We start from the raw sequence: 27,917 nt of genomic DNA, 5'->3' as shown, positions 1-27,917 counted from the left end.
CACCCGAGCGAACGCAGGAGGGACTGGCTGCTCGGCCCGCGCCCCCTCCCCCGCGGGCGGCGGTGACATCACGGCCACGGCGGGAGGGGCGGCGTCGCGCGCATCACTTCCTCGGCGCCTCCCGCCCGCGAGGACGGACGGACGGACGACGGGCGGGCGGTGGACAGCGGCCCGCGGCCCGCGGACGGGCGCGAGGGGCCGGCGCGAGCGTGGGGTTCGCGGCCCTCGGCTCCCCCGGCCCCATGGCGGGCCCGGCGCCTCCCGCCGCCGACGAGCTGCCCGGCCCGGCCCGGCGCCTCTACTCCAGGTGGGCTGGGCGGGCGGCGGGGACGCGCGGGGACCGGGCGGCGGGGGCCGTGGACGCAGGAGGCGCGAGTGGCCGGCCCGGAACAAAGGCGGCGGCGGCGGCGGCGGCGGCGGCGGCGGGCGCGCAACGTGGCGGGGATGCCCCTCCCAGCCGGCCGGCGGGGGTGGGGGGACGCGGGGTGCCGAAGGAGGGTGTCGGGGTCAGGGTGCCCCAGGGCGGAGGAAGGGGAGTCCGAGGGTGGGGGCGCTGGGCCTGCCACTGACCACCCTCTGGAAACCGGCAAGGGAGGGGCGTCTAGGGGGTGGGTAAGATGGGCCCTTCTCGACACAGTGTCCAGGGCTGGGAGAGGGGCCCCTTCTCCAGCCCTGCCCTGCCAGCAGCTGGCCTCTAGCACAGCAGGTGTGTGGTGGGGGCTGCCAGGACTGCCCTCCCCAGCCTGGCACCTCCTTCCCACTGCCACAGCACTTGTGGGGAGGGGACCACGGGTGTGTCACGGGTGGGGCCCATCACTCCCCACCCACCCACCAGATGCCCCTGCTTCAGCAGATTGCAGCTGGGCTGGGGTTACAGAGCCAGGCAGCTGGGTGGGTGTGTGCCTGCCTGAAAAGGCACCTGCCTGGGGCGGGTTCCCGGGTGATGCCAGTGGTCCGGGCCCTGTGCCCTGTGCCCATCGGGGATGACGGCGTGGCCCTGCCCCTGGGCCGCATGCCTGCTTGGTGACTCCCTGCTGGTCGAGGGCGTGCTACAGGTGATGCCCTGGGCCTGGCCTGGGATGGGGAGGGCACAGGCCTCTGAGGGCTTGCCTTCGTGTGCAGGTGTCTGGCAGAGCGGGGCCGGCACGAGTGCTGGGCAGGGCCTGCTTCCTGGCTGCGGCTCCCGGAGGCAGGCCTGGCTCCTCATGGTCTGGACAGGCCCCTGCCTTGGAGTGACCTCATCTAGTTCCCCCAGCCATCCTTAAGACCTGGGGGGCTTCTGAGTCTTCAAGGGGCCTAGCATGGGCTACAAGGATTCTCCAGCCCAGCCGCAAACCTCTGCCGGGTGCCCCACCGCCCCTCTGTCACCCCCTCCACACCCTGACCTGTGGAATGAGGCCCTGGCGGCCCCTCCCACCTCTGTCTGGTCTGTGCTGCTGGCTGGAGACACAGCCCCCATTGTGTGGTCTTGGGATGGAGCGCTGAGCCCCCAGCCTGACTCCCGGGCCCCACGCAGGGGGAGGAGCGTGCCAGTGGGTTTACTGGCAGCTGACCCCAGAGGCCTGTCCTTGAGGACTCCTGCACGGCAAACCCCCCAACCCCCTGCCCCTGTGGGAATGGGGCCCTCTGCGGGCCTCGTCTGCCCAGGGTGGAGGCCACGTTCTGGAAGAATGGCAGGCGTTGATCTGGCTGTGGGTGTGTGTGCAGGGGAGCTGCGGGTGGAGGGGGCCCCTGGGCACTTTAGCCTTGGGAAACCCTGCGCGGTGGAGCGTGTGGTCCGCGTTGTGCTAGCCTCCCCACTAGGCTTGACCCGGGAGCCTGATGTGTGGGTGGGTACAAGCACAAGGACCATGGCCTCGGGGAGCCGTCTGTGGGCAGGGCAGCAGAGCTCAAAGCGAACCCCAAGAGGCCCCGGGTCCTGCCTGGACTTCTTGCAGGCTGAGGGGGGGCATACCTGGCAGAGGTTGGGGGGTATACCTGGCAGAGATTCCGAGCTCATGGGCAGGAGCCTGCTTTCAGGGCCTGTGAGGAGGCCCATGGGGATGGGGGTCGGACCTGAGCGTGGCTGGGTATGCGCAGGGTCCTTTCTGCTCGGAACTAGCTTCCAGAGGCCGCCATAAAGCTGTCCCCTTGGAGCCTGAGTGTCCAGGGAGCCCCGCTGTGGTGTGGGAGCCCAGGGCTGCCCTCAGCCCGGCACCTGGATGCCCCACAGACAGGAGCCACTGGGTCTGAGCACTTCACGGGTGGCTGTCCCAGAAACCCCAGCGTGTGGGGGGCTCCCTGGGGCCAGGTCAGGTCTCCTCTGCCTTGTCCCTGCCCCCTGGCCCCTGCAACCTGGTGGCTCCCCTTCCCATACCAACATTCCTGCCTGGGGAGATGAGTCCGGTTCTTACAAAGTGGGTCCTGCATTTGGGCTTCGCACTGGCACTGAGAAGGGACTGAGCGTGAGTGTGTCCACGAGCCCACCATGTCCCGCAGGGGCCCTGGAGAGGGGACCAGGTCACGTAGGCAGAAGTGGGTGGGGTCTCACCGGAGCGATTAACACTGAGAACCCTGGTGCACTGCCCCTGGGCCTGTTTCGCTGGGGCAGAGGTGTGGGGCGGAGGGCCCGGGGGAATGGGCAGGTAGCCAAGAAGCCCCCACAGTGGGGGAGCCGTGGGCCGTCCTCTTCTGAACTCCTGCCTTCTGTGAGGCCAGCAGCTGAGTGCTCCTGGCAGGGGCTGGGAGAGGAGACTTGGGTAAGGGGCTCATTAGAGGTGCCCCCACCAGCAGGTTCCCGGATGGGGATGCCATGCCACTGGGCTCCCTGGACGTGTGACCCTCAGGCGCTTTCTGAAGCTGGTGGCAGACACGCGTCTCCCCTTCAGTGCTTGCTGCCTCCACCAGGCCGCCTGTCCCTGCTGTTCTGAGCATCCCCAACACTAAAGGGGAGTCAGTGTGGCTACACTCTGGGGACGGCAGGAAGGGGTCACGTGGGGGCCCTGGGGCGGCTGCCCAGGCACCCAGAGTGTGGGTGACAGCCTTGGACAGGACTGACTGCCTTTAGCAGAGAGGGGTCGATGGGGACCCAGCCCCCCGCCGGTGAGCCTCTGCGATGGTGCCCAGGGGACACTGGGCCGTCTGGGGAGACAGGCAGGTGGGGGCCTGTGTGGGCAGAGGGCAGGGCAGTAGGGGCCAGGGCTGACGGCTACTCTCGGACGCTGAGGACGGGTGGGAGGGGTACCAGGGGTGACTTGGTGACCAGAGCAGTCAGGTCGGCCGCTGGGCGGTCAATAAGCACTTCATTAACTGGTGAGCCAGTGGGCAGGTGGCGGGAGCTTGGCAGACAGTGCCCTGCCTCCCGGCCACTGTGGTCTGGCTGCTGGGAAGGCTGACCCTGGTCAACCACTTTGAAGGAGAGGTGTTCCGGGCCGTGCTGGTGCTGGAGAGCGGACTTCACAATCTCACGGGTGGACTGGGCCCTGCTGGAGCAGGCAGTGTGGTCCCTGAGGCCTCTGAGGCTGTGGGCCCAGTCTCGCCCTAGGCTGTAGGGGACTGTTGGTTAACAGTTAGGCACCCGTTTAGCCCACGTGGCAAATCCCAGGTGTACGCCCCTCTCTGGGTTTGAGGGGTGAGGCTGGTGAAGGGGGAGCTGAGACCGCAGTCCTGGGCCCTAAAAGCCCTGGCCAGTCTGGCCCAGAGCCCCAGGGAGCCCCTGTCTCGTGCCCCAGCGGCCTCTGGGTGGACAGGCCTGCTGGGGGCCCTGCCGTCCTGCAGCGTGGTGTCCTGGGCAGTGGACAGGGACAGGCAGGCCGGCTCGACAGGCCAATACTGAAGCGGTGGCCTCGGGGTGCCACAGCTCTAGCGCGTCCCCAGTGGACACGGCTCCGACAGATTCCTCCAGGCCTGTGGAGGTGGTGTGGAGATCAGACTTCCAGAACCTTCACTGAGCGAGGAAGTGGGCCTGGCCAGGCGGGGCCGTCTCGCGGGGGAGGGGAGAGGATGGCCTGCAGTGCTGGTGTTGGGGGGCTGCTGCCCCGGGAGGCGGAGGAAGGACCTGGGGTTGACATGAGGGTGCAGAGTCTGGGGGTTCAGTTTATTGGCAGGAGCTGGGCAAGGAGGAGATGGTCCAGGCCCTGTCCTGCCCCTCAGCTGAGCCGTCCCGGGGGTGGACAGAGGCCTCAGGGACTGGAGGAGGGTGCCCTGTCCTGGACCCCCTGAGAAGCAGGGCCCGGTGGTGGATGTGGGTGCGGCTGGCCTCGGTCCTCATCCTCACACCCTTGATCTGCCCACCCAGTGCCCTCCCAGACACCCCTGCCCCGGCCAGAGCAGCAGCGTCTGCCGACCCTGGTAAGCTGATGCTGGCCTGGATCAGTATCCCGGGCGGCTTTGCCCCAGGCCTCCCACCGCCCCCCCGCCATCCTGTCTCTGCTCAGACCCAGGTGGTCTTGGGGGTCAGGGCCCACCCTGGCTCTCACTACCCATGAGCCTCTCCCTCCCTGTCCCGGGTTCCTGCTGCAGCCTCGCTGGGCCTCCTCCCTGGCCGAGGCCCGTGATTGAGACAGGCGAGCGACCTGGCAGGAGGGGCTGCCCACGGGGCCGTGGGGGCGGTGGGCGGACAGAGCGCCCAGCAGGGGTGGGTCACTGAGGTGCCCCGAGGGGCCTTGGGCTTCTCCCCGCTGCTCTGCCAGACCGAGCCCCGGGGCTGGGCTTCAGCACTGAGCACCCCCACCACCTCTGCTCCTCCAGAGGCTCTGCCCTTTGCCCAGAGAGGGTCACTCTAGCCTCCTCATCAGCCACAGCGCTGGAGGAGCTGGGAGCGGGCTGTGAAGGTGGCCCAGGGGCTGGCGGGTTTCAGGAAAGGCGCTGGGGTGGCTGGAGGGTGTCTGCTCATCTCAAGGCCCCAGCCCTGGGTTCCTCCAGGCCCTGCCCCCAGGTGACACTCGAGGCCTGGAGCTCACTCGATGGTCAGGCACTGGTCACCCAGCAGCGTCCCGGAGGCTCAGGGGACTAACAGGGTGACTTGGACCCTGTGCCCCCGTTGACCCTGCTGCAGGCCAGGCTGGGCGCAGGGGCGGACACGGCAGGGGTCCAGGAGGACGGGGCAGGGCCAGGTGAAGACCCTGTCCATCCCAGCTCTGGGGGTGGGGGTGGGGGGCCACTTGCACTGGGTCCTCGCTGCTCCCACAAACCGACCAGGTGCTCCAGGCTCCTTTGTGCTGTGTGGCCGGGTTCTGGCCCCGAACCGCCACAGGGCTGGGGGGCAGTAAGAGTCTGGGGGCGGGGGGTGCTGGTGCTGTGCTCCCCCTGCTGGCTGTGTGCCAGCCCCTGAGGGGAGCATGTGGACAGGCTCCCCTGGGGCTCCTGCCCGCCCGCCCTGCTGACGGTGCTGATCCCAGCTCTGAGCCGCCCTTGATCCTCTGATCCGCCACAGGCCCTGGGAGGCTGTGGAGAACCTGCCAGAGACCTGGGGGGTCTGTAGGAGCCCGCTGCCCCGGGGGCGAGGGTGGGGGGCGGGGGCACGGGACCCCGCGGCCGGCACACAGCCAGGACCAGCTGGCCGGGGAGGAGGTCAGAGCCCCCCCCGGCATGCCGGCTGCTGTCCCCGAGGGCCCACCCGCGGCCCTGAGCTTGGCCGAAAAGGCCGTGTGCAAGGTGGTGTACGGCGCCCCGCGCCCGCGCCCGCTGCTGCTGCCTGTGGGCCTGGAGCTGTGGCTGTATGTGCAGAAGATGCGAGACCTGCGGGGGAAGAGGTGTGGCGGGCAGGCGGGTGGGTGGGCAACCTGCAGGGGCGGGGGTGGGGTTCCCGGGACCCCCCTGCCTGGCGCCCCCCCCAGGAGGAGGCCTCCCCCCATTGGCACTCCCGGAGACGGCCACACACCCTGGCATCGCACCCCTGTGCCCTTGACGTCTAGGTCCAGGGCCCTGCCCGCTCCAGAAACCTCTGAGCTACTGCTGCCGTGTGTCTGGGCAGGGAGGGGGCGGCTCCTGCGATCAGGTCAGGGTCAGTGCCCGTGGGGCTCCGGAAACGCCCACGTTTTAGACCCTGAGTCCCCGGGAAGGAGAGGGCAGCTGGCCATGTGGCAAGCAGCTGGGCAGGGACAAGCAGGCCTTAATTAAGGAGCCCCATGCATGGCCCTGGCGGTTGGGGTACTGCTGCCCGTGGGCAGTGATGTGGCGTCTGGAGGGCAGGGTGCTCGGCGAGGCGGGTGTGTTGTCAGCGGTCCCGCTGACAGGTCTGACGGCCGAGTCTCAAGGCCGGGTCCCTGACCTCCGGCTCTCAGAGGCTGCGGGCCTCTGGTTGAGTCTCGGGGAGGCTGGGAGAGGGCTGGGTCCCCAGGCGCAGGCCCTGCACCCTCCAGGAGGAGAGGATCAGTGACCCCGACGTGGGGGGGTCCCGGGGAATGCCTTGAGCCTGTGGGGTGCAGGGCACAGGGCTCAGCTTCTCTGGGGGTTCGCAGCTGCGTCCCGGCCTGTTCTCGAGGTGTCACCTGGTTTTCTCAACGACTCAGGGGCAGCACGAATGGACACTGTGATCTGTCTCAGAGGGGCCTTTGGATAGGGCGGTTGAGAAGCACTGACCTAGAAAACGTTGCCTGTTTCTTAGGGAAATACGTTGACTCCCCGGTAACTCCTGGCGTTGCTCAGTCCTAACAAGGTGGGAATGAGTTCGGGGGTGCAGCGGGCCGTTTGGCGAGCACACTTTAAGTTACTCTTCCACGAGCTCTGGTGACACGTGAAGGCAGTGGGAGTAAGGGGATGCGGACGGGGTCTTGAGCCGCCTCCCACCTTTCCGGGGCGCACTTTTGCGGGCTGTCTCAGTGGGGTGGGGTGGCAGGAGCCCCCGCCCTCTCTTTAGGCCCCCGCCAAGACTCCTTCTGTGCCTGCCACCCTCCTGTCCCCCTCTGGCTCCAGGGCAGGACATCGGCTCAGATGCAGCCTTGCCCCCAGAGGTTAGGAGGTTCAAGAGCTTGGAGGTTGGGCCCCACCACTCTAGGACACAGGACAGGGAAGGGGCTGGTATCGGCTTTCACCAATGTGGCCCCGACTGTCTCGTGACCCCATGAGCCTCCTGTCCTCAGCGGGCATCGGGCCCGCCCCAGGCCGCTGTGGCCCCTCTGGAGGGTGGCGGGCGGCGCCTGGCCCAGGGGCAGCCCCTCTGCCCAGCAGCCAGGAGCCGGGCCGGAGGCTGTGTCCTCCAGTTGCAGGGGTGGCTGCAGCTGTGCTCATGCGGTCGCCCGGCAGTTGGGGTCCTGGGCTTGGTGGCGGGGGCAGGTGGGGACAGACAGTGAGGCTCTGGCACAGTGAGCCACACAGCGTGCCGGCCTGGGGGGGTAGGCTCGCCGCCCAACTCAGAGCTGCCTCTGTTCGTTCATCCAAAGGGAGCCGGGCCCCAGCCGTCCGGGGGGGGGGGCCCGCGGTGGCGAGGAGGAGCCAGGGCCCCAGGCCTGATGGTGTTACCGGGCCGCTGAGACCCCTGACCCGTCCTCTCTGCCCAGGATGGAGGCCTCGTGCCTAGAGCTGGCCCTGGAGGGTGAGCGGCTGTGCAAGGCGGGCGACTTCAAGGCGGGCGTGGCCTTCTTTGAGGCCGCCGTGCAGGTGGGCACCGAGGACCTGAAGACGCTGAGTGCCATCTACAGCCAGCTGGGCAACGCCTATTTCTACCTGAAGGAGTACGCGCGGGCGCTGGAGTACCACAAGCACGATCTGCTGCTGGCCCGGTGAGCGGCCCGACCCCGCCCGCCCCGCGCCGAGCGGCCTGCCCCGGGGCCCGCCCCGCGCCACCGCGGACCCCGCCCATTCAGCCCCCGCCCCGCCCCCGGCCCGCGCCGAGCAGCCTGCCCCGCCCACTCAGGCCCCGCCCCCGCCCGCTCCACCGCGGACCCCGCCCATTCAGCCCCTGGTCCTGCCCCCTGCCCACCCCGAGCGGCCTGCCCCGCCCACTCAGGCCCCGCCCTCGCCCCGCGCCCCCGCGAACCCCCACCCATTCAGCCCCCGGCCACACCCCGCCCCGCTCCACCGCGGACCCCCGCCCATTCAGTCCCTTGCCCCACCCCCGCCCTCCCACAAGCCCCCCTTTCCCAAGGTCTCCAGTCTCCTCTGGTCTCCAGAGCTTCCCCTCGCCTGCTGCCCCTCCCTGTCCACTCCCAACCCCAGTCCCCAGACCTCCCAGGCAGGGCCGGGCTTCTCCGTTCTGAGCACCTTGGCCACAGGCCTCCCCCTCCAGCCCTGAGCTGTGCTCCCTGGCGTTCCCAGCCTTGAAACTGGGCTTCACCAGAGCCTCCCCGAGACCTGACCTGGCTGACGGGCGATCCTGGGCTGGGCCCACCCGCCTGGGGACCCCCGCCCAGCACCATCCCAGGGACTATGGGCGCCCCTGGTCCTCAGAGGCCCTCACCTGGGTCTATGCTGGGCTCAGTCCTGAGTTCGGCCCCTCACTCCTTTCTGCCCTCCAGGACCATCGGTGACCGCATGGGGGAGGCCAAGGCCAGTGGGAACCTGGGCAACACGCTTAAGGTGCTGGGCCGCTTTGATGAGGCCGTCGTCTGCTGCCAGCGGCACCTGGACATCGCCCAGGAACAGGGGGACAAGGTGGGCAGGCAGCACTGGCTGGGCGCCCCAGCTGGGACTGGGCCCCAGAGGATACCACCCAGGGCCCCAGGCGCCCCGGCTGGGAGGAAGATGGGGGATGGTCCCTGTTCAGAAACAAGGGCGCTTCTGGCTCACGTGGAGGCCGTGGGGCTGAGTCCTGGGCCCCCGTTTTCCCTGTCTGCTCCCCTCTCACCGACCTCCCCGCTGAGTCCAGCGATAGTCCCCATCGCTCCTGGGCCAGGGGGCGGCGGGGGTGGAGGTGGCTCTGGGAGGAAGCCTGGGCAGAGAGGCTCTGCTGAGCCCCTGATGGCTGCTCAGTGTCCTCCCGGTGACCTTGTGGGGTCAGCGTCCCTGCCTCTGTACGGATGACGTCACTGCCTCGGGAGGGCTCCACTGCGGAGAGGGCACCGACTTGGCCCGGTCCCCCTTGGAGGTGGCAGAGCTGGAGTCCTTACCCGGGGTGTTAGAGGGGTGATCCAGGAGGGACAGACCCCTCCTTATGACCCCTGCCTTAGTGTTTGGACAAGGGGATGCCCTTGCGCTCGTAGCCCCAGGGGCAGGGAGGACCACAAACCAGGCCGTGGGAATACCAGCTCTGCGCGCAGGGTCTGGGCGCCCGGCTCCTTGGGACTGCGGCTTTGGAGGCAGCCCCGGTCTCGGTGTCACCCCCAGGTCGGGGAGGCGAGGGCTCTGTACAACATTGGCAACGTGTACCACGCCAAGGGCAAGCAGCTGTCCTGGAGCGCTGCACAGGACCCGGGGCACCTGCCACCTGCTGTCCGCGAGACACTGCGCCGGGCTTCCGAGTTCTACGAGTAAGCAGAACGGGCGGGGCCCCGGGTGGCTCCCCTCCCCACAGCACCCACCCCTGGCCTCCTTGGCGCCCGAAAACCAGAGTCCTCGAGCTCAGCACTGAGACGCTCCCATTAGGGGGCATGACCCCCGGGGGCCACGGGCTCAGCATCCTCTAGCCTAGACGGGCGGCAGGGCGTTGCTGGCGGGGATATGGCTCACACGCACTTGGCGTCCAGGAGGAACCTGTCCCTGGTGAAGGAGCTGGGTGACCGGGCGGCCCAGGGCAGGGCCTACGGCAACCTGGGCAACACCCACTACCTGCTGGGGAGCTTCACGGAGGCCACGACCTTCCACAAGGAGGTGAGCGGAACGGCGGGGCTGCCCCCAGCCCCCTTGCTTCGTCTGGGCTGGGTGTCTGGGCTCCTGGGTTGCACCCTGGGCACGCGGATGTTGGGCTGGCTATGCTGGGTAGGGGGGCAGCGCCTGCCACCGGTAGCAGGTCCTGGGTTGCCCCGTGACCACCTCAGGCCTTGCGTCTGTGTCCTCAGCGCCTGGCCATCGCTAAGGAATTTGGAGACAAAGCAGCGGAGAGGAGAGCCTACAGCAACCTGGGCAACGCCCACATATTCCTGGGGCGCTTTGACGTGGCCGCCGAGTACTACAAGTAGGCAGCCCCCCACTGCCCGGCCAGGGAGAGGGTGGGCTGGGCAAGGGCGCCTGGACAGCAGACCAGGGAGGCGTCCCACTCCCCACCCCCCACCACAAGGCCTGCCCACCTGTTCCTCCCAAGGCCTGCCCACTCAGTGCCCCCCCCGGGGCCTACCCGCCTGGCCTCTCCCAGGGCCTGCCCGCCTGGCCCCCGTCAAGGCCTGCCTGCCCAGCCGGTGGGCCCTAGGAGGGCGTGGGCGAGGGCGCCTGGACACCAGGCCAGGGAGGCACCCCCCCCCCCACCCAGCCCCCGCCACAAGGCCTGCCTGCCTGACCTCCCTGGGGCCATGGGTTGAGGGGGGCAGTGCTCTGTGTTGCCCCAGAGGGGCAACTGGTAGAGCCCAGAGAGGCCCCCGTGGGATCCTGGGGCTGGATCCACGACCCCCGCATCCCTGTCTACCCCTTGGAAGGGGGCTTGGGGAGCGCAAGCAATGCGCTGGCCCCCGGCGGAGGGGAATCCTGAAACCCTCCTCCCTTCCTGGGTGACCCCCTGCTGCCCCACGCCGCCCCCCCTCCCCAGGAAGACGCTGCAGCTGTCCCGGCAGCTCAAGGACCAGGCGGTGGAGGCGCAGGCCTGCTACAGCCTGGGCAACACATACACGCTGCTGCAGGACTACGAGCGCGCGGCGGAGTACCACCTCCGGCACCTGCTCATCGCCCAGGAGCTGGCCGACAGGTGTGCGGCGGGGACGCGGGCGGTGCAGGCCCTCGGGGGCTCCGACCGCCCCCTCGGGCCCCAGGCCAACCACAGCAGCCTGTTGGCCCGCTGGTCTGGGTCTGAGCCCCGCTCTGCCTCTGACCACCAGGGGACCCACCCGCCTAGGGCTCAGCCTTCTTCCATAGGTCAGCCGCGCCGCTCACCGGGAGGCACTGGGGAGACCCCTGGGTGCTGGGCCGGCTGGGCCCCAGTCCCTGGCCCGTTGCCCCCTTGAACAACACCCGCTCCCCTCCCGCCTCCCTCTTTCCACACCTGTGTGCAAAGAGACAGACCGACTGACAAGACCCCTAAGCTCACAGCTGCTCGTGCAGGTCTGGGGTGGGGGTAGCGGCCACAGCAAGAAAGCTCGGAGTCCACAGGCCAGAGCCCCTCGTGGCTAGAGGAGAGGAGGGGTCTCCCAAAGAGCCGCCCTGCCGGGAGGCTTCACAAGGGGCCGTGGTTTTTCTTTTGGGTGACGATGTCTTGGAGGCAGTCCGAGGCAAGGGCTGTAGATTGTAAATGTACATAGGGCCGCTGAATTGTGCACTTTATGGAGGTTGAGGTTATATTACTTTTCCCTCAATTTAAAAATTAATGAGCCAAGGAAATGAAGTCGCTGTCACCACCAGGGTGAGAGCCTCACCGGCCACCTGGGGGTGGTCGAGGCCACACCTGGACCACCCACCCTCCCCATCCTTTACCACCTCCCATGGTAGGGGGCCTGACCACCTGGAGGCTGGGGGCTCGGGACGGTGGGACTGAGTGGGCAGGCTGGCAGGCCTGGCAGGCAGATATGGACTCAGTTTCCCTCCCTGGCAGAGTGGGCGAGGGCCGGGCGTGCTGGAGCCTGGGGAATGCCTACGTATCCATGGGGAGCCCAGCCCAGGCCCTGACCTTTGCTAAGAAGCACCTGGAGATCTCCCAGGAGGTGAGCCGGGCCTGCCCTGCCCTCAGCCCCCAAGCCTGCCCTTCACCAGTGTTGGAGCCCTCCCCTGGCCCTTCCTGGCATTGCCTGCAGACATCTGGGCCATGTGCCTCTGTGTGCCCTGAACTTTTTCCTGGTGGTCACCATCTCCTGCGAAGGGGCCCCGCCACTCCGTGACTTCAAGGGCCTAGCGGCCCCTCCTTTCCTGCAGCCAGACGGTCGGGAGGGGCAGCAGGGGCTCATTCTCACCCCTCCAAGTGTCAGTGTTGCCTTTGGAAAGCCACCCTCCGCTGCGTCTGTCCCTGCCAGAGCTGCACCAGGCTGGGCCTCGGCATGCCTGCACCCAACACCTGAGTGGAAATAACCTGCCAGGGGCAGTCCTGGGCACGAAGGCACAGCCACTCCGCGGGGAGGGTCTTCCCCTGGGACTGCTCAACCAGGCACCTTCCTAGGGAAGTGGGCCTGTCCACGCAGGCCCTCCCACCGTGGCCAGGGTCGCCTCTGGGTTGGTGGGCATGGGTGGGCCCTGGCTCCTGGCTGGCCCCGCCTCGCCTCACCCCTCCCGGTCCTTGGCCCCCACCCTTCCCCTGGGAAGCAGCCCCAGGTACAGAGCCAGGTCCCCTCCCTCCCCAGGGCTGCCCAAACCCACCACCGCCCCATGTCCAGGGACGGGCAAGGCCCTTAGGTGTCCAGGAGGTGGGGGGTGGGCAGGGGAGCTTGGGTCAGGGGAGGGCCTGGGTGGGGGTCCCTGGAGCTCCACTTGGGTCCCCCGCCCGCCCTTCCTGTGTCCTGCTTGCGGGTAAGCACAAGACCTCCCTGCCACGAGGGTGCTCGCCAGGGCTCCGGGGGATGTGAGGCTGAGAAAGGCCGCCTGCCCACCGGAGGGCTCCACGTGGCACAGCTGGACTGGGCTGTGGGGGGCTGTACGCACCCTGGGAGACCACCCCTCTGGGCGTGGTGGGGCCCGGTGCCCTTGGAGCCCCGGGGTGGCGGCGGTCCTGTAGGGGCCTGCTGACCCGGCCCCCCTGGCCGCAGGTCGGGGACCGCAGCGGGGAGCTCACGGCCCGCATGAACGTGGCGCAGCTGCAGCTGGCTCTGGGCCGGCTGGCCAGCCCGGCAGCCGCAGAGAAGCCAGACCTGGCCGGCTATGAGGCCCAAGGTGAGTTACGGGCCGGAGCGGGAGGTCCCACGGCCCCCGCCCCAGGCTCTGACCTCAGCTCGGGTGCAGGGGCCTGGGAGGGCAGGGATTGGCAGGTGGGCTGCCAGCAGTTGGTGGACACTGGCTCATGCTGGGGGGCTCGGTGGGGTCTGCCCCCAGACTGGAGAACGTTTAACGGAGCTGCCAGGTTAGCGACGGGGTCCCTCAGAAGGTGTTGAGCCCCTGTCCCCGGGGTGTCAGCCTCTGAGGCCCATTACCTGCCTGTTACGGAGCTCAGTGGGGGGTGGGCGAACGACGGGGTGCCGGGGGCAAGTTGGATCCAGAGATGGAAAGTGGTGACGGACAGACGGGGTCTCTGCGGGGCCAGGGGGCCCGGGGCCGGTCCTTTCTGCCTCTCAGGCAGCGAGGGCCTGGGGTCACTCTGAGTGAGCCCCTCAGGTTTATCACCAGGGCAGATATGAGGATGGGGAGGGGGGCTTCTCCCTGGCTGCCCCCCTTCCCTGAGACTGAGGAATGTCTCCAGGCAGGGGGCTGGGCCTGGGGGAGGGCTTCTTGTAGGGACATAGTGGGGACAGGGCTGCTGGAAGGAGGGAGGGGGGCCCAACCAGCCAGAGGCTGGATGCCAATCACCTGAGGCCAGCTGATGGCCACAGAGCCTGTAATCTCACTGGCGGGCTCGCCCCGTGTAGGTCAGTGACACTCCCCCAGGCAGAGATTAGTGAGTGTGTGTTGGGGGGCAGAGGGCAGGGGGGTCAGGAAGGGGAGAGAGGAGGGGAAAGGCAGGGGGAGAGGTGGCTCTCAAGTTTCCGGGGAGTCCGGCCCCCGGTCCCTCGTGGCTGGGCTCCCCAGGTGCCTGCCTGCCCTGGCCTCTGAAGCTCCCTGGCCCGTCTGGCTGCGGTACTGGGTCTCTGGGGTTTTGGGCTGTAACACTGGGGGGTTCGTGACAGTGGCCAGTCTGGAAGCCAGGGACACGCATTGCCCTCTGTGATGGAAGGGAGGCAGCAGAGGCTCTGGGACCCTCTGCCGCCCTCGTTCTGGGGGTGCTGTGGCCGGTGAGGGTGGGGAGCAGTGTGGCCCCCCTCCCCTCGCTCCCCACCCCATCCCAACCTGTGCACGCTGACGTCTGCCCTGCAGGCGAGGTCTCCCCAGGGTGGCAGCTCTGTCCAGGACCCCCTGGCACGCTTGGCCCTACAAAACCGCCCTCTGGGAACCCCAGCGGCGGGTGGGGGCAGGGCCGGGCCCAGCATCTTGAAGGACTCCCCCGGAGGCGCGGCCCAGTGGCCATCCGCTCTCCTGGTGTTTTCCTTCTCCGGGCGGGCAGAGGAGAGGGGGCCACGGGGTGGGGCGGGAACAAGGCGGCCTCTGTCCTCCCCGAGCCTGCTCCTCTGCTCTGCCCGGGGCCAGACCCTTCCCCGCCAGGGCCCCCGGAAGTCTCCTCCCCCCAGGCCGCCAGCTCCTGGCCGCCAGCAGACGCTGGATGAGGCCGTCCTCCTGGGCGGACGGCAGCAGGGCCCAGGCCTGCGGAGGCAGATCAAGGGGCCCGGGGATGCCACTGCAGGAGGCAGGCCAGCACCCTGAGTCTAGGCAGCCCTGGAGGAGACCCCGGATCCGGTGAGACTGGTTGGGGGGCGGGGGCCGCAGCAGGGCTGTCTGCAGGAGTGGCATCGTGTGCTCATTTACTCATTCACCGGTGCATTCCGGGGCACGCTGAGCGCCGGCGGTGGTCTGGCCCAGTTTCCGGAAAGCTGGGAGGCCGTCTTCTGGGAACTGTCTTGGGCGCGGGGAGTGCTGGGGGGGGACAGCTGCAAACCCAGAGCTTGGTAGTGGGAGGGGTGCAACCAGCCCTGGTGGAGGGGTGTCCTCACAGGAAGAGGGAGACCCTGGCCTGGGTCGGGGGGGCCGGCCACGGCCCTTGCGGTGGGCGTTGCCTCGTGGCACCGGTGAGGCCTGTGGTGGTGCCGGGCCTGGTGGTCACTGGCCGGCTGGGCCCCAGGCCTCAGGGCCTCTCCTCCCAGCCTCGATGAAGACGGGCAGTGTGCAGCTGCAGGCCCCAGGGCCAGCTGGGTTCAGTCCGTGTGACCCACACGGCCCTCTCTGCCCCCACCCCAGCAAAGAGGCCCCAGAGCCGGTCTGGGTGGGCGGGGCTCCGCCTTGCCGCCAATGCCCCGGGTTAGGGTCTGTCCTCCCCAGGTGCCTGGTGTGCCCACCCCTGCCCGTCTCAGCAGGGTGCCCCGGGGGCGGGGCGCGGTGGACAGTTTCCTGCACCCCCGGCGGCATGGTTGGTGCACAGGACGAGGGAATCAGTCCCGAGCCCTGGGGGGCTGCCCATCCGGCCCCTCTGCGGGACGCCCATCCGCCCCACCGCCCTAGCTTGTGCCTGCCACAGTCCCCTCACCCTCTGGGCCCTGCTCGTGGTGCCCTGGCCCCAGAGCCCCAGGAGTCCCTGGACACCACGCCCAGCCATTTCTGGAGGCGGGGTGTATGTTGGTGTCACACCTAAGTGACTGCTTAGGCTGAGGGCTCTGGCCCTGGCTGACCAGGTTACCTCGCTGAGCCACCGTGTCCATGTCTGAGAAGCGGGCTGGCTGGTCATCCTGGGAAGGTGGTGGGCGGGGACAAGGGCACGACTCACGCCCCGGGAGGGCTGAAGACCAGCCCTCTGTCTGTCGGCGTTCAGCAAGTGGCCTGCAGCCCACGCAGGCTCCCGCGATGGACAGACCAGGGCCGTGGGCCACGGGCGCCTGCCTGTCCCCGTGTCTGTCTCCTCTCTGGCTCCTCTCAGCCTGGCCTCCAGGGCTCTCCAGGTGAGCCTGCCCTGTCACCCACCCCACGTGGGCCCGCCTGCGACCCAACAGCCCATCCCGCTCTGGCTCGTCCCCCGGGGCTCTGCGGCCTTCTCCAGGCTGTTGCCTTGTCTTGAGCCCCCGTGTCCATGGTCCTGGAGGGTGGCTGGGACCTTCTTTGCCGGGGACGGCCCGGAGGGGACAGCGCATGAAGCTGCACGTGGCCTCACACAGTAGGCGCTCAGTAAACGCTGGCTACTTGTTCTATTCTTAAAGTACCTGCTACGTGCTGGGTCCTTTCCGAGTCTGCGGGCCGCAGCAGCGATAAAAAGCGACCCGTGCAGAAAGGCAGTCATGCTTCAGGTGCTCTGGGAGCTGGCTGGGGTCTGGGGTGGGGTGGAGGCAGCTGTGAGTACAGCAGTAGGTGAGCCACGCACAGGCCGCGGTCACGGCCAGCTTGAGCCTTGTAAGGAAGCCCACAGACAGGGTGGCCTGCCAGCAGACACTTAGTCCTCAAGGTTCTGGGGGTTGGGCGTCCAGCAATGAGGTGTCCACGCGGTGGGGTTCTGTGGGGGGGCCTTGTCCTGCAGCGCAGATGGGGTACGGGTGGAGCTGAGAGTGTGGAGGGGCTGTGCCCCCCGGGGGCCTGTCTGTCTGCTGTGAGCCTCAGTCACCCTCACTACCTCCCAGGCCCTGCTGCCTGGACCATCGCCTAGGAGTCTGGGGCTTCAGCATATGAAATCTGGGGGACCCAAACTTTCAATCTGTACATGACATTTGAGTGAAGACGTGAAGGAGGGCAGGGAGGGTGCCCGGAGCTCGGGGAGGAACCGCAGCCTGGGTGAGGGAACAGCCGTGCAAAGGCCCCGGGGCAGGGGAGGGGGTGGGGGTCTCGTGGACCTCATATGAGTCCCCAGAACTCTGGGGCTTCTCTCGGGCCCTGGCATGGAGGAGGGACCACAGGGCAGGGCTGGGAGGGCGGTTCAGGGCGGACTCTGAAGGTGGAGCCGCCAGGAGCGGGGAGTGGATGCAAGCACGGAGCCAGGGGCCCTGGGCTGGGCAGCTAAAAGACCTGCGAGTTGGAACAAGGAGTGTCGAGATGCCCGGTAGGGACAGGAATGAGGGTGAGGGGCTCAGACTGGGTGGCGGTGGGCAGTCCTCAGGAAGTTTTCCAGGCCCGACCCCCGGGTGGGCAGGGCAGAAAGCCAGCCAGCGGCGCCTGAATGCCCCCAGTCAGGGCCGGCTCAGCCCTAGGACCGTTGGAAGTGCCGGGTTCAGAATGTGCCGTGCAGACAGAGGGTGCATTTAGCCCAGCCCAGCCGGAGGGCCTTCTGCCCGCCATCCGCAAGGGCCATGAGGGGGCCTGCCCCGGAGCCGGGCGTGGCTCAGAGGGGCCGTTGGTGGTGGGGGCCGGGGCGGGACGGGAGCAGCTGTGCGGGGCTGGGGCCCGGTGTCCAGGATGGGGAAGCCGCGTGGGGCCTCGAGGGAGTCCGGTGAGGGCAGCTGAGAGCAGGCCCCGCCAGCTGGGGTGAGTAGGCGCCTTGGGACGGGGGTCCCTCTGGCTCTGTTCACTCCTTGTGTGGGCGTGGTGGGCAGCGGGGTTCCCCTCTTTCTGCTCCTCTCCTTCAGCCGTGGGCCGAGGCTGTGCCCCTCTGGCTCGGGGCCTGGCTGAAGCCCACCGTCCAGCGGCTGTTTTCTGTGGGGGCAACAGCGGGCCTGGCCTGACCAAGGGGGCTGGGCAGCAGGGCTGGGGGCTGGCAGCTGGCCTGGTCCTAGGCCTGCGGACACCTTGGCACAGCTGGTCAGGCCGTGGCGGCCGCTCCCTCCCCAGCTCTGGGACGGTGGCCACAGATGCCCCTCCAAGGACCCCTGGCATCACCAGCCCGGCTGGCATGTTTCTTGGCCTTTGGGGAGCGGCGGTATGGGGGTCAGGGTGGCTCCTTTCACCCCTGGGGGCCAGGGTGGGGAGGAGGGCACGGCAGTCCAGCCGCCGCCTCCAGCTGCTTCGGGACGCCTGCCCCTTCCTCGTGAGGCTCCAGACGTTCCGTTTGTTCAGTCTGGACTGGTCTGGAAGACTGGCCGCCAGAGTCGGCTCCCCTCTGGGTACCGTGTCTCCCACGGAGGGTGCAAGTGCAGGAGACAGGCCCAGGCTTGGGGTCGGGGGTGCCAGGCTGGGGGCTCCCGCTCTGCCCCCCGTGGCCATGAGCCGTGGCGTGCATGCCTGGCCGCAGCGAGGGGCTGGATGGCGCGGCCTCCGAGTCCAGCTCGCCTCGCCTTGCCACAGGTGTCCGCAGGGCAGCTCAGCTTCACAGGGAGCCGGGTGCTGTGGGGTTCGGAGGGCAGCCCACCACATCTGTGACTGCGGCTCAGTGGGCATCTGAGATGGTTCCCCTGCACTGGGGCTGGGCAACACGCCAGCCTGCCTGTCTGACTGTGGAGGAGGAGGAGGGCGCCCAGCTCCGCAGGGTGTTAACAGGTCCAAGGCCTGAGACGAGACCCCCAGAGTGTCCACCAACACCCGAGGCCTTGCTTGCCCCTCGCCCTGTACTTCCTGGGCTCATCCGGCCCAGCCCTCAGAGGCGAGCTTGCTTGGCCCCCCGGGAGGACCTGGGCTGTCTAAGGTATGGGGAGGGTGCAGGACGAGGGAACCGCAGAGCAGAGGCTGAGGCCCGCGGCCGTGCAGACGTAGGAGGGGCGTCCCGGGGGAGGGAACAGTGGACACAAAGGCTGGTGGGGAAGAGCCAGGCCCAGAACTCGGTGGGAAGCTGGAGTGCGGGGTTGGGGCCCAGCAAGCCAGACTCTGCCTGGCCCCTGTGCGGTCAGCGCCCTCTGGACACCTGGGTACTTGTCCAGGTGGGGCACGGAAGTTGTGTGGACATTGTGCTGGCCCCCACGTGGGTCAGGAGGTGGGAGCTGTTGGTCCCTAGCCCCCGGGCCGGCTGACCTCAAAGCCTGGGCCTGGTGCCAGCTGATCGGGCCTGCTCTCTTGCAGGAGCCAGACCCAAGAGGACGCAGAGGCTGAGCGCGGAGACCTGGGACCTGCTGAGACTACCCCTGGAGCGGGTGCGTGGGGACCTGAGGCAGCTGAGGGACAGGGTGTGACCAGCCCGGGTGTGTGTGTGGAGCTTGTAAACGCCGCTGGGGTTCCTGCCTGCATCCAGTCCGTGCCAGGGGAGGCCGACGCGCCCTCTGTGGCTCAGGACCCTGCACAGGCCCCACCCCTGCCCAGAGGGGCCCCTGGAGGCCCCATGGCTTCCATGGGCTCCCTTCACCACCCCCTCGGTCCCGCCAGCAAGGCTCGACCCACCCAGGGTCAAGCCGCGGTCCCTAAACGTGGCAGAACCCCCGCGGCCTGGCCAGCCCCCGCCCCGTCTGCTCGCAGGTAGAACAGTGGGCCCTGGCGCTCTGGACCCCCAGGGGAGGGTGCTGTGTGGCCCTGGAGCCGTGGCCTGCCCTCTCGGAGCCTCTGGTTCCCACAGTGGACTGGACGCTGGTCTCCATTATGGACAAGGCTCAGGGCCTCCCACGGTCACCCAGCATTCAGCCCGGGAAGGTGGGCGTTGGTGGGGGGAGTCTGAACTCCTGCAGCACCGCCCTGCCTCTCCTTGCCCCCTGGCCACCTGGGCCCCTCGTGTTCTCTTCCCTTGGGCACCCGAGCGCCTCCGCCGGGGTCGGCGACCCTCTGCCCCCCGCGCTGGGGAGCGCTGGTTCGAACCACTGGCCATGCCCAGCCTTCCCCCCTCCAGGAGCAAAATGGAGACAGCCACCACTCGGGGGACTGGCGGGGGCCCGGCAGGGACTTGCTCCCTCTCCCCGTGAGGAGCAGGAAGTACCAGGAAGGGCCCGACTCGGCTGAGAGGAGGCCGCGGGAGGGCGGCCACTCCCCACTGGACAGCGCGGACGTCCGGGTGCAGCTGCCTCGCACGGTAGGTGACCCCTCCCCAGGCGCTGACGGAGCCCCTGGGGGGGCTCCACTGTCCACCCTGATCCACCCTCCTGGAGGCCGGGCCGGGGTCTCTCCAGGGGCTGAGGAGGTTGTGGGTCTTTGCTGACTCCTGGCTCCTGGTGGACACAGGTCCTGCTGAAAGGCCAGGGCACTCAGTGCGGTGTTGACTCACTGGCCGGACGGAAGCCTCATTACAGGGACCACAGGCAGCCCAGGAGGGGTCTTCAGGACAGCTTGGGATGCCGCTCAGGTCCTCGGGCCCAGTCAGCAGCCCTGTCCTGGGGACACAGCGTGCAGAGATGGATGGACAGGGGCCGGGTGGACAGATGGACGGGGACAGACGGGGGTGCGGGGGGAGGGGCAGGCTCCTTGCTGCCGGGCAGGCGTCCCGCTGTGCCTGGGCACCTAGTTGGCCTCTCCAGGCCCTCGGGGTCTGTTCAAGGTGCAGGAGGCACAGAGGGGCACATGCCCCGAAGCGTGCAGGTTCAGAGGTCAGCCTGGAGCCCTCCCCCTACGCAGAACCGCTAGGTCCAAATCTCTGAGAATTAGTCTAAAAATAGTTCCTTCAGGGGTTTAGTCAGCACCTCCCAGCCTCCGCAGGCTGTGGGTGCTGTGTTGGGTATTCTTAGATGCTTTGCAGCCATCTTCCCACACGCCTGGGGCGGCCTCCGCTGACCCTACCTCACCCCAGCCCCACTGGGCGGCTGGCCGACGGCCACAGTCTGTGTCCGTGGAGTGGGATGAGGGAAGGGCGCAGGGCCGAGGAAGGTGCTGGGACCCCTGCGTGGGGCTCCGTCAGGCCCCAGGTGAGAGGGCCTGCTTGCTGCTGGCGCTGCCTGTGGGAAAGGGGCCGGCCCTGGCACCCCCCTCGGCCCCTGGGGCAAGGACGTTGTCCCTGGCGCAGCAGTGACTTCGGGGTCTGACTAGGTGTGGCTGTGTGTGGTCTGAGAGGCCCGAGTATTTGTCCTGGGGCAGGGTTTTGGGAGCAGGGCCGTGTCAGCCCTGAAGGTCGGGGGCATTTTGGAGTAGCCCACCCAGAGGGGGTGGGCAGGACAGGACCCGGTCGGGGAGCCACAGTGGGCTCTGGAGCAGGAAGCCCTGGCCTACGCTCATTGCCCCACCGCCTGGCTTCACGCAGGACTGCACGTACCAGCCGATGGTTGTCCGGGCTGTGAGACGGGGGCTGAGGGCGGGGGCAGAGCCTGCACCCCAGCTGCTTGGCAGCACCCCTGCCCCCACAGCAGGAAGTGCAGAAACTAGTCTGACTCTCGAGAACCCTTCAGCCACACCTACCTCCCTACACAAAGGCAGTTTTGGAAGGTGTCCCCAAGAGGCATCTGAGCCAAAGCCATACACCCCACCCTCCCATGTGGGGGCCCCAGAGCCTTGGGCCCCAAAGGCAGGACCTGAGGAGGCGAGCACAGGCCGCCCAGTCACAGCCCGGCCGACCTGCCTGTCCACTGGTCCAGCCGCTCCACGCACCTGCAGTCCTGGGACCCCTTCTGCCAGACAGGTGGCCGCTGAGGGGCAGGGTGTCACGGGTGCCTGTTCACCGCAGCCCTGGAGGGGACCTAAGCCCCTGGGAGGGAAGGAGATGGCCTGAGGGCTTCCAGCGGGGAATGGTGGGCTGGGATTCTGAGCCAGGGTCAGCCCCCGACACCCCCTGGTGGGGCTGTGTAGAGGAGAAGGTGGGGCTGCAGGCCGAGGCAGTGCCCCTGAAGAAAGATCCCACGACACGAAGTTCAGAGCTTGGCTTCTTGGGCTGGAGGCCCGGACCCCGATAGGCTGAGCCTCGTGTCCAGCAGGCACCCGAAAATAGGCAGCCTTGGAGGGCCGATCTGCGCGGCAGCTCTGAGCCCTCAGTGGAGGGGGCCGGACAGAGGGGCCCAGGAGGGCGTTCTGCTGTGCCCATCCCGTCCTCGCCTCTCCTTCGGGGCTCATGGCTGCCTCCCCAAGAGGCCTTGGGTGGTCGACCCCAGACCAGGCGGACACTGACCCCAGAGTCCTCCAAGAGCAGAAAGGGATGCCCTCCCCGCCAGGGCAGCAGGAGGCTGCTCTGGCTGAGTCTTAGTCTGAGGCTGGGCAGAGGGTGAGGGGACTGCTGCGTGGGGAGGCGACTGGGCAGGGCCCCCCCCCCGAGGCCCAGGACAGGGAAGGGCCCCACCCTCTGTCTCTTCCCTGCGCTGGGCCGGCTCAGGCAGGAAGCAGGGGCTGCTGTCCGCGGGAAGGTGCTCCTGACAAGTCCCACCCCCACCCCGCTGCAGTGACCGCCCGAGGCTCCAAGCTCAGGGAGATCCATTTCTGAGTGTTTACGGACAGTGTGTGCATGTGTGTGTGTGTACATGCGTGTGTGTGTGGATGTGCGTGTGGCCCATTTCTGAGTGTTTACGGAGAGAGAGAGTGTGCGTGTGTGTGTGTGTGGATGTGCGTGTGGCCCATTTCTGAGTGTTTACGGAGAGAGAGAGTGTGCGTGTGTGTGTGTGTGGATGTGCGTGTGGCCCATTTCTGAGTGTTTACGGAGAGAGAGAGTGTGCGTGTGTGTGTGTGTGCGCGCGCGCCCCATCTCAGTTTTTACGGAGAGAGTGTCTGTGTCTGTGTGTGCGTGCAGCGGGGGTGGGCGGGGATGGGGAGGTGCCCTCGCCCTGGGGCCTATTTAAGCATCAGGCTGACAGGGCCGGGTGGGTCTGGGCAGAGAGGCAGCACTGGGTTCTGCAGGCAGGGCTGCCCAGCAGGGACCCTGGCTTCCTGCCCGGGCTCCACGTGGTCCCGCGCCCCAGTCCATCTGGCTGCCACTGGAGCAGCTGTGGATCCACGTGAGTGTGGGGTCCCCAGCGCGGTGGAGGCTCATGGCCTCCGGGAACTGGACTCAGGTGGCCAAGCGATCCCCGCCTGGGGGCCGGGGTGGGTGGATGGTCAGCCAGTGCAGTTCCCTGGGGGGCCGGCGCCGTGGGGCAAGTCCAGGGCATCTGGCCCCCGCCCTCCGTCCTGGGCAGCTGGCCCAGTGGGAGGGGCCCCGGGCCAGGGGTGGGGAGGGTTCCCGCCACCAGGGCTGGCTCCCGGAGGTGGGCTGACGCTTCTGCAGGAGGGGCTGGAGTGGGGCTCAAGCAGGCCTGACTCCTGGATAGAAAGACCAAGTCGGGCTAAGGAGAGCGTGGGGGGCGCCCAGGTCTCCAGGTGCGTCCTGCTGGGGAGCAAGGCTCTGTCCTGAGGGAAGGGCATGGGCCTCCCCCTCCGCCTGTGGCCTCAGTCCAGCAGTGCCCAGCACAAGAGGTGCCTGCCCTTCACAAGTGCTCCTGGGCTCTGGGGGAGGACAGCTGCCAGGCCCTGGGCTGGTCCCGGGTTCTGGGCAGAGGTGTCTCTGGCGTGGTGCCTGGGGAGCCCGGCTTGGGATGGTCCCGTGGAACAGCCGGGAGGGGCCCCCTCTCAGCCCAGCCCTGGCCGAAATGGAGGAGCCTTCAGCAACCTGCCCCCTTCAGGTGCCTCCCTGGAGTCTGAGCTTCAGCCTGTGGGAGGCTGGAGGAGCGTTGGGGGCACACGTGTCCAGTGATGTAGACCCCCCGGGTCACCCCTCTCCTGGGAGGGGCCTGTCATCGTTCACCCGGGCCGTGGTTCACCTGGGAGACCCCAGCCGGGGCCAGAGGCCGGGGTGGGGGTTGGGAGCACCAGCTGTCCCCTGCGGTGGGGCGGGGCTGTGCTCAACCCTCACCCATCAGCCTGGGCTCCCCCACCCCTGCAAGCAGAGCCCTGTGCGGAGCCCTTTTCAGTTCACGTTTGGACCCCAGCCCCTGGCCGCTCTCTGCAGGTCCCCAAGGCCCTGACAGGGTGAAGCCAGTCCCCCAGCCAGGGCCCTTCTGGGCCGGTCGGCGTGAGCTGTCCCTTCCCTCCAGGCTCCATGGGCACCCGCAGGAGAGCAGATCCCTGCAAGGCAGGACTCCAAACTGTACCCCCAGCCTTAGCTCTGGGCCTGCCCTGATCAAGCAGGGGGTAAGGAAGGGGGTAACCTGAGAGCCTGAGCCTCAGCAAGGTCTCCTTGAGAGCCACCCGCTTGGCTCCCGCCCCGCCCCACCGCGCCCACGTCGGCCAGTGGACGAGCCTGGGTCTCAGCAGGCTGCGCTCCAGGACTGAACTTCCTCCCCGTGAGAGGGGCGGGCGATGGGCTGTCCAGAGCGCCGGGGGTCCTCCATTTCCAACATGCCCTCCACAGAGTAAACTGAGGCCAGTGGAAGTGGGCTTGCCCAAGGCCCCCTGCCAGGTGGGACTCAGCCTGCCTCAGTGACCTGGTCTCACGCCTGTCCATCTCGTCCCACCCCAAGCCCAGAGCCATGGCCCCGGCCCTCCCATCCCGACCCCACCAGGGGGCCTTCTCGCCCCAGCGTTGGCGCTCACCGGTGCACAGTGATGCCCACCGCGGGCATCTCCCCCAGGACTCCAGCCTGGCATCCCGGCTCTTGCCCTGCCCCAACAACCCAGAGCAGACCCTGGGCCACTGCATGCACCCCTTGGCCAGTGCTCGGAGGAGGGGGCTCAGGGATGAGGGCACCACCCCCCTAGCCTGACCTCAGCCCCAGCCCAGGGTCCTGGCCCCCACCTGAGCTGTCCTCTGGGCATGCCCACCGATCGGGGATTTTATAAACGGGTCCAGAGTGCAGCTGGGGTGGAACACACACGCCCTCAGCTCCTCCAGGTCGGGTTCCTTGCCTTTGGGGCTGGCACCTCCTGGGTCACTGGCAGGGCCCTGGCACCTGGAGTGTGTGGAGCGGCCGTGAAGGCTCCCTACCTGCCAAGGGGTCTAGTCGCTCACCCACTTGCTTGTCTGTTCGTTTAGTGGACAGTGGTGAGCACCAGGCTGGGCGCCAGGGCTCCAGAGGCACACAGGCACAGGTGGCGCTCACTGCAGGGGACAGACATGAGTGCCTGAGGGGGCCTGGGGCACAGGGAGGCTGCTGGCAGGTGGCAGTGACCGCCAGTGCGGGGAGGCACACCAATGTCGCGTCTGGGGAGGCTGAGGGAGACCCAGACGGAGCGGCGGCTGAGGGAGGGGAGAGGTGGGGGAGAACGGTGCTGGGGGCACGGGGCGGGCAAGAGAGGAGGGTCCGGACCTTGGTCCGAGTCGAGCAGCCCCCCGGCCGTGTCCGGGGGTCCACGCGGGACGGCAGGACCACCCTGTGGCTGGCCTGGAGCCAACGCTGACTGCCCGCCCGGCCCGCAGAGCATCCCCCGGGCCCCGTCCTCCGACGAGGAGTGTTTCTTCGACCTGCTGAGCAAGTTCCAGAGCAGCCGCATGGACGACCAGCGCTGCCCCCTGGAGGACGGCCAGCCCGCGGCCGCCGAAGCCACAGCCACCCCCACCCTGGAGGGTCGGGTCGGTGAGTCGGCCCCCACCCTGCTGCAGGCTCCGAGGGCGGGGCAGGCCAGCTGCAAAGCGCCCCATGTCACCGGGAGCCCCAGGCTGCAGTCCTTTGAAACCTGTCATCCTCCCGTCCCCTGGAACTCGCCGGGTCGTGTAGGGAGTGGGCGTGGGAGGCTGGGCTTTGCGGTTTCCCCTCCCTGGGGGGGCCCTGGCAGAGCTGACTGAGAGCAGCCGGGGTCTGGGGTTGGCAGAGGCGCTCTCGGGGGCCCCTGGGCGGGGTCCCTGCCTCCCTAGCCTGACCTCTGGCGCCCTGCAGCCCAGCCCTCGCTGACGGCCTCCCCACAGACCGAGGAGTTCTTTGACCTCATCGCCAGCTCCCAGAGCCGCCGGCTGGATGACCAGCGTGCCAGTGTGGGCAGCCTGCCCGGCCTGCGCATCACCCACAACAACCTGGGCCACCTGCGTGGTGATGGGGACCCCCAGGAGCCAGGGGACGAGTTCTTCAACATGCTCATCAAGTGCCAGGTGGGCCTGCAGCCGGGGTCTGCCCCCGCCCCATCTGTGCCCCCTGCCGGGGTTAGCCCAGGCCCCCTCCTGGCTGGGGCCCTGGTCCCTCTGTCTCAGGGTGTTTTGAGGGAGCAGCCCCCCCTGGCTGGCTCAGCCAGTGTTACCAGGTGCCCGTGGGTGCTCAGCCCTGTGGGCCCTTCCTGGGCCCCCTGAGAAGGTCACCAAGGGCTCAGGAGTCGAGCTGGAGGGAATCACCGGGCCCCCGGGGTTGTGGCCTGGGGTACCCCACCAGCCATCCACCTCTGGATGGAGAAAACTGAGGACCAGGCTGTGCCTGAGTGCGGAGGACATGAGGGGTCCGGCCACCCACGGCTCCAGGCAGGGGTTTGGCAACCCCCAGGGAAGTGGATGGGGAGGGGGCAGCCCCAGCGCCCGTCCGCCCCACCCATGCAGGAAGCTGGGGAGTTTCCAGATGTGACATTCAATCCCACAGAGGAGAGGACAGCGCCGCCCTGGGCGAGTCCGCGGAGCCTCCAAACCAGCCCCTTCCGAGAACCCCCGAGCCCCCCGCCCACATGCACGTGCGCTCCGGGGACTGCACCGGCTCCCAGCCCTTCTGCGCCAGACCCTGCAGAGAAGCCCTGCTGCCCCCTGGGCCCCCTGACTCCACGGGGCCCTGGGGAGCTCCGTGCTGCCCTACCCTGTCCCTGTGGCTCGAGAACACCCCAGGCCTGGGGGCCTCAGGAGCAAACCTGGGAGGCTGCCTGCACAGCCCCATGTCCAGCCCTGCCACACCCTGAGGCTCCCTGCAAGGGCCGTTCTGGGTCCTGGCTCCCAGGTCTGCCTCTGGAGCTGATGCCCAGGGAGGCCCAAGGTGGCCCGAGCGGCTCTCAGGCTTGAGCGGGCACTGCCACCGGATGGCGGCCCCTGCTCGGAGTGGTCCCTGAGGTGCCTGAGCCCTGGGCCGGGGCCCCGAAGGCTGGGGACAGGAGGCGCCAACCTGCGTGTCTATATCTGCCCAGTCCTCCAGAATCGATGACCAGCGCTGCCCGCCCCCCGATGTGCCACCCCGCGGCCCCACCATGCCCGACGAGGACTTCTTCAGCCTCATCCAGAGGGTCCAGGCCAAGCGGATGGATGAGCAGCGGGTGGACCTCGCCGGGAGCCCGGAGCAGGAGGTGGGCGGGCCCCCGGAGTCCCGGCAGCAGTGCCAGCCCGGTGCCAGCTAAGGCGCCCGCAGCCAGGCCTGCCCCCCACCCCCCAGTCCTGGACGGGGCTGGGGTGGGGTGTGCTCACCAACAGGATGCTCACGGCCCCCTCCCCACCAAGAAGCCTCCCTAGGCTGCGGCTGAGGGCAGGCTCTGAGCCATGCGGCCCCGCCCACTGCGCCGGACGCCGGGCACCCAGCCCCCTCTGCGCCCCCTCCCAGGGCAGCAGGCTCAGGCCGGGGCTCGCTCCTGTCCTGCGCCCTCCCCATGCGGTACGTGGCTTCCCGCAGCCCTGCCCTCGCCCTCGCCCTGCCCCAGGCCGGCCTTCAGCATGTCGGCTCCGAAGCCCAGGTGCTGTCTGGATCCTCTCCACTCTCTCCCTGCCCACTGCCCGGCCAAATGTGAAGCCCCGCTGCCCACCCCCCCCCCCCCACCCCCAGAGGCGTCTCTGAAGCCTCCTCTCTGGGGCCACCAGTGACGGGCATTTCTGTTCTCCGGAAGCTGGCCCCGGTGTGCTGAGCACAGGCGTGCCCGCCCCAACTCAGCCTCACCCCTGGGAGGGCCCCTCCCAGGCCCTGTCCCGCTTCCTGCCGGGGCTGGAGGACGAGGACACACGGAGACTTGGCAAGCCTGCAGCCTGAGAGGGCAATGCCCCCCCAACGAGGGTCTCTGGGCCCCACCAGGCATGTCGTCATGAGCCCACAGGGTTGGGAGGCCTGCCACCTTCCTCAACTCCAAGCCCAGGAGCCCAGGAACTGAGCCGGCCTGGTTCTGGGCATACCAGCTGGCAAAGGTCCACCCCACTGGCCATCAGCAGGGCGGGTGGAGCAGCCAGCCCCCCCACCCCGCGGGGCGAATGACATCACCCCCTTCTCCTGCGGGGTGAGCCGCCCTAGGGGTCGGGCAGAAGACAGGCCCCTTGGGAGACCGCCACCATCACAGGCACAAGGGGGCCCCTCCTCTTGGGTGGCACTCTGCCCAGCCCCAGGGTCCTGCTCGGCAAGTGCAAGGAGGCCACTGCACCCCTGCCCCTCTGTACAGCCTGGGGAGCTCGGGGGCCTCCGGTGAGGTGGGGTGGTGGGCGTGGGGCCGGGGGGCAGGGCTCGACCAGCCTCGTGCCTGAGGGCGATGTGTATTTATTGCTCACACGTGTTTGCCATGTTGTCAGTGGGTCCTTTCCAGCCCAAGAGGTACATTTGTTCTTGTTTTTCCTGAAAAAATAAAAGTCTGCCAAGTGGATGTCATCTGTGTCGGGATGAGAGCTGGTG

General features: G+C 68.5%; 1 protein-coding gene across 2 annotated transcripts; it reads left to right on the top strand.

Annotated features, from left to right (window-relative positions):
- The first annotated feature begins 3 nt into the window (after nt 1-3).
- Nucleotides 4-27,888, top strand: GPSM1 (G protein signaling modulator 1). Of its 2 annotated transcripts, XM_069579914.1 has the most exons (14): nt 4-307; nt 7,479-7,700; nt 8,436-8,571; nt 9,244-9,386; nt 9,603-9,726; nt 9,915-10,030; nt 10,595-10,750; nt 11,591-11,699; nt 12,732-12,855; nt 18,631-18,701; nt 19,385-19,564; nt 24,794-24,950; nt 25,251-25,459; nt 26,464-27,888. In XM_069579914.1, exons 1-14 carry the CDS (start codon nt 243-245, stop codon nt 26,668-26,670), a joined length of 2,019 nt encoding a protein of 672 aa, XP_069436015.1. In that variant the 5' UTR covers nt 4-242; the 3' UTR covers nt 26,671-27,888. The 2 variants fall into 2 exon arrangements, with proteins under 2 accessions (XP_069436015.1, XP_069436017.1); XM_069579916.1 differs by lacking the exons at nt 4-307; nt 7,479-7,700; nt 8,436-8,571; ... (4 more) ...; nt 11,591-11,699; nt 12,732-12,855 and adding an exon at nt 14,314-14,466.
- Nucleotides 27,889-27,917: the final 29 nt, after the last annotated feature.

Source organism: Ovis canadensis, chromosome 3, assembly GCF_042477335.2.
Source record: "Ovis canadensis isolate MfBH-ARS-UI-01 breed Bighorn chromosome 3, ARS-UI_OviCan_v2, whole genome shotgun sequence".
Lineage (NCBI taxonomy): Eukaryota > Metazoa > Chordata > Mammalia > Artiodactyla > Bovidae > Ovis > Ovis canadensis.
This window is presented reverse-complemented; position numbering and strand designations above follow the sequence as displayed.

Coding starts and splice junctions, on each gene's coding strand:
- GPSM1 (XM_069579914.1), top strand. CDS start 243: ATGGCGGGCCCGGCGCCTCCCGCCGCCGACGAGCTGCCCGGCCCGGCC. Junction 10,031..10,594: donor GTGGCCGCCGAGTACTACAA/GTAGGCAGCCCC, acceptor CCCCCTCCCCAG/GAAGACGCTGCAGCTGTCCC. Junction 12,856..18,630: donor GGCCGGCTATGAGGCCCAAG/GTGAGTTACGGG, acceptor GCTCTCTTGCAG/GAGCCAGACCCAAGAGGACG.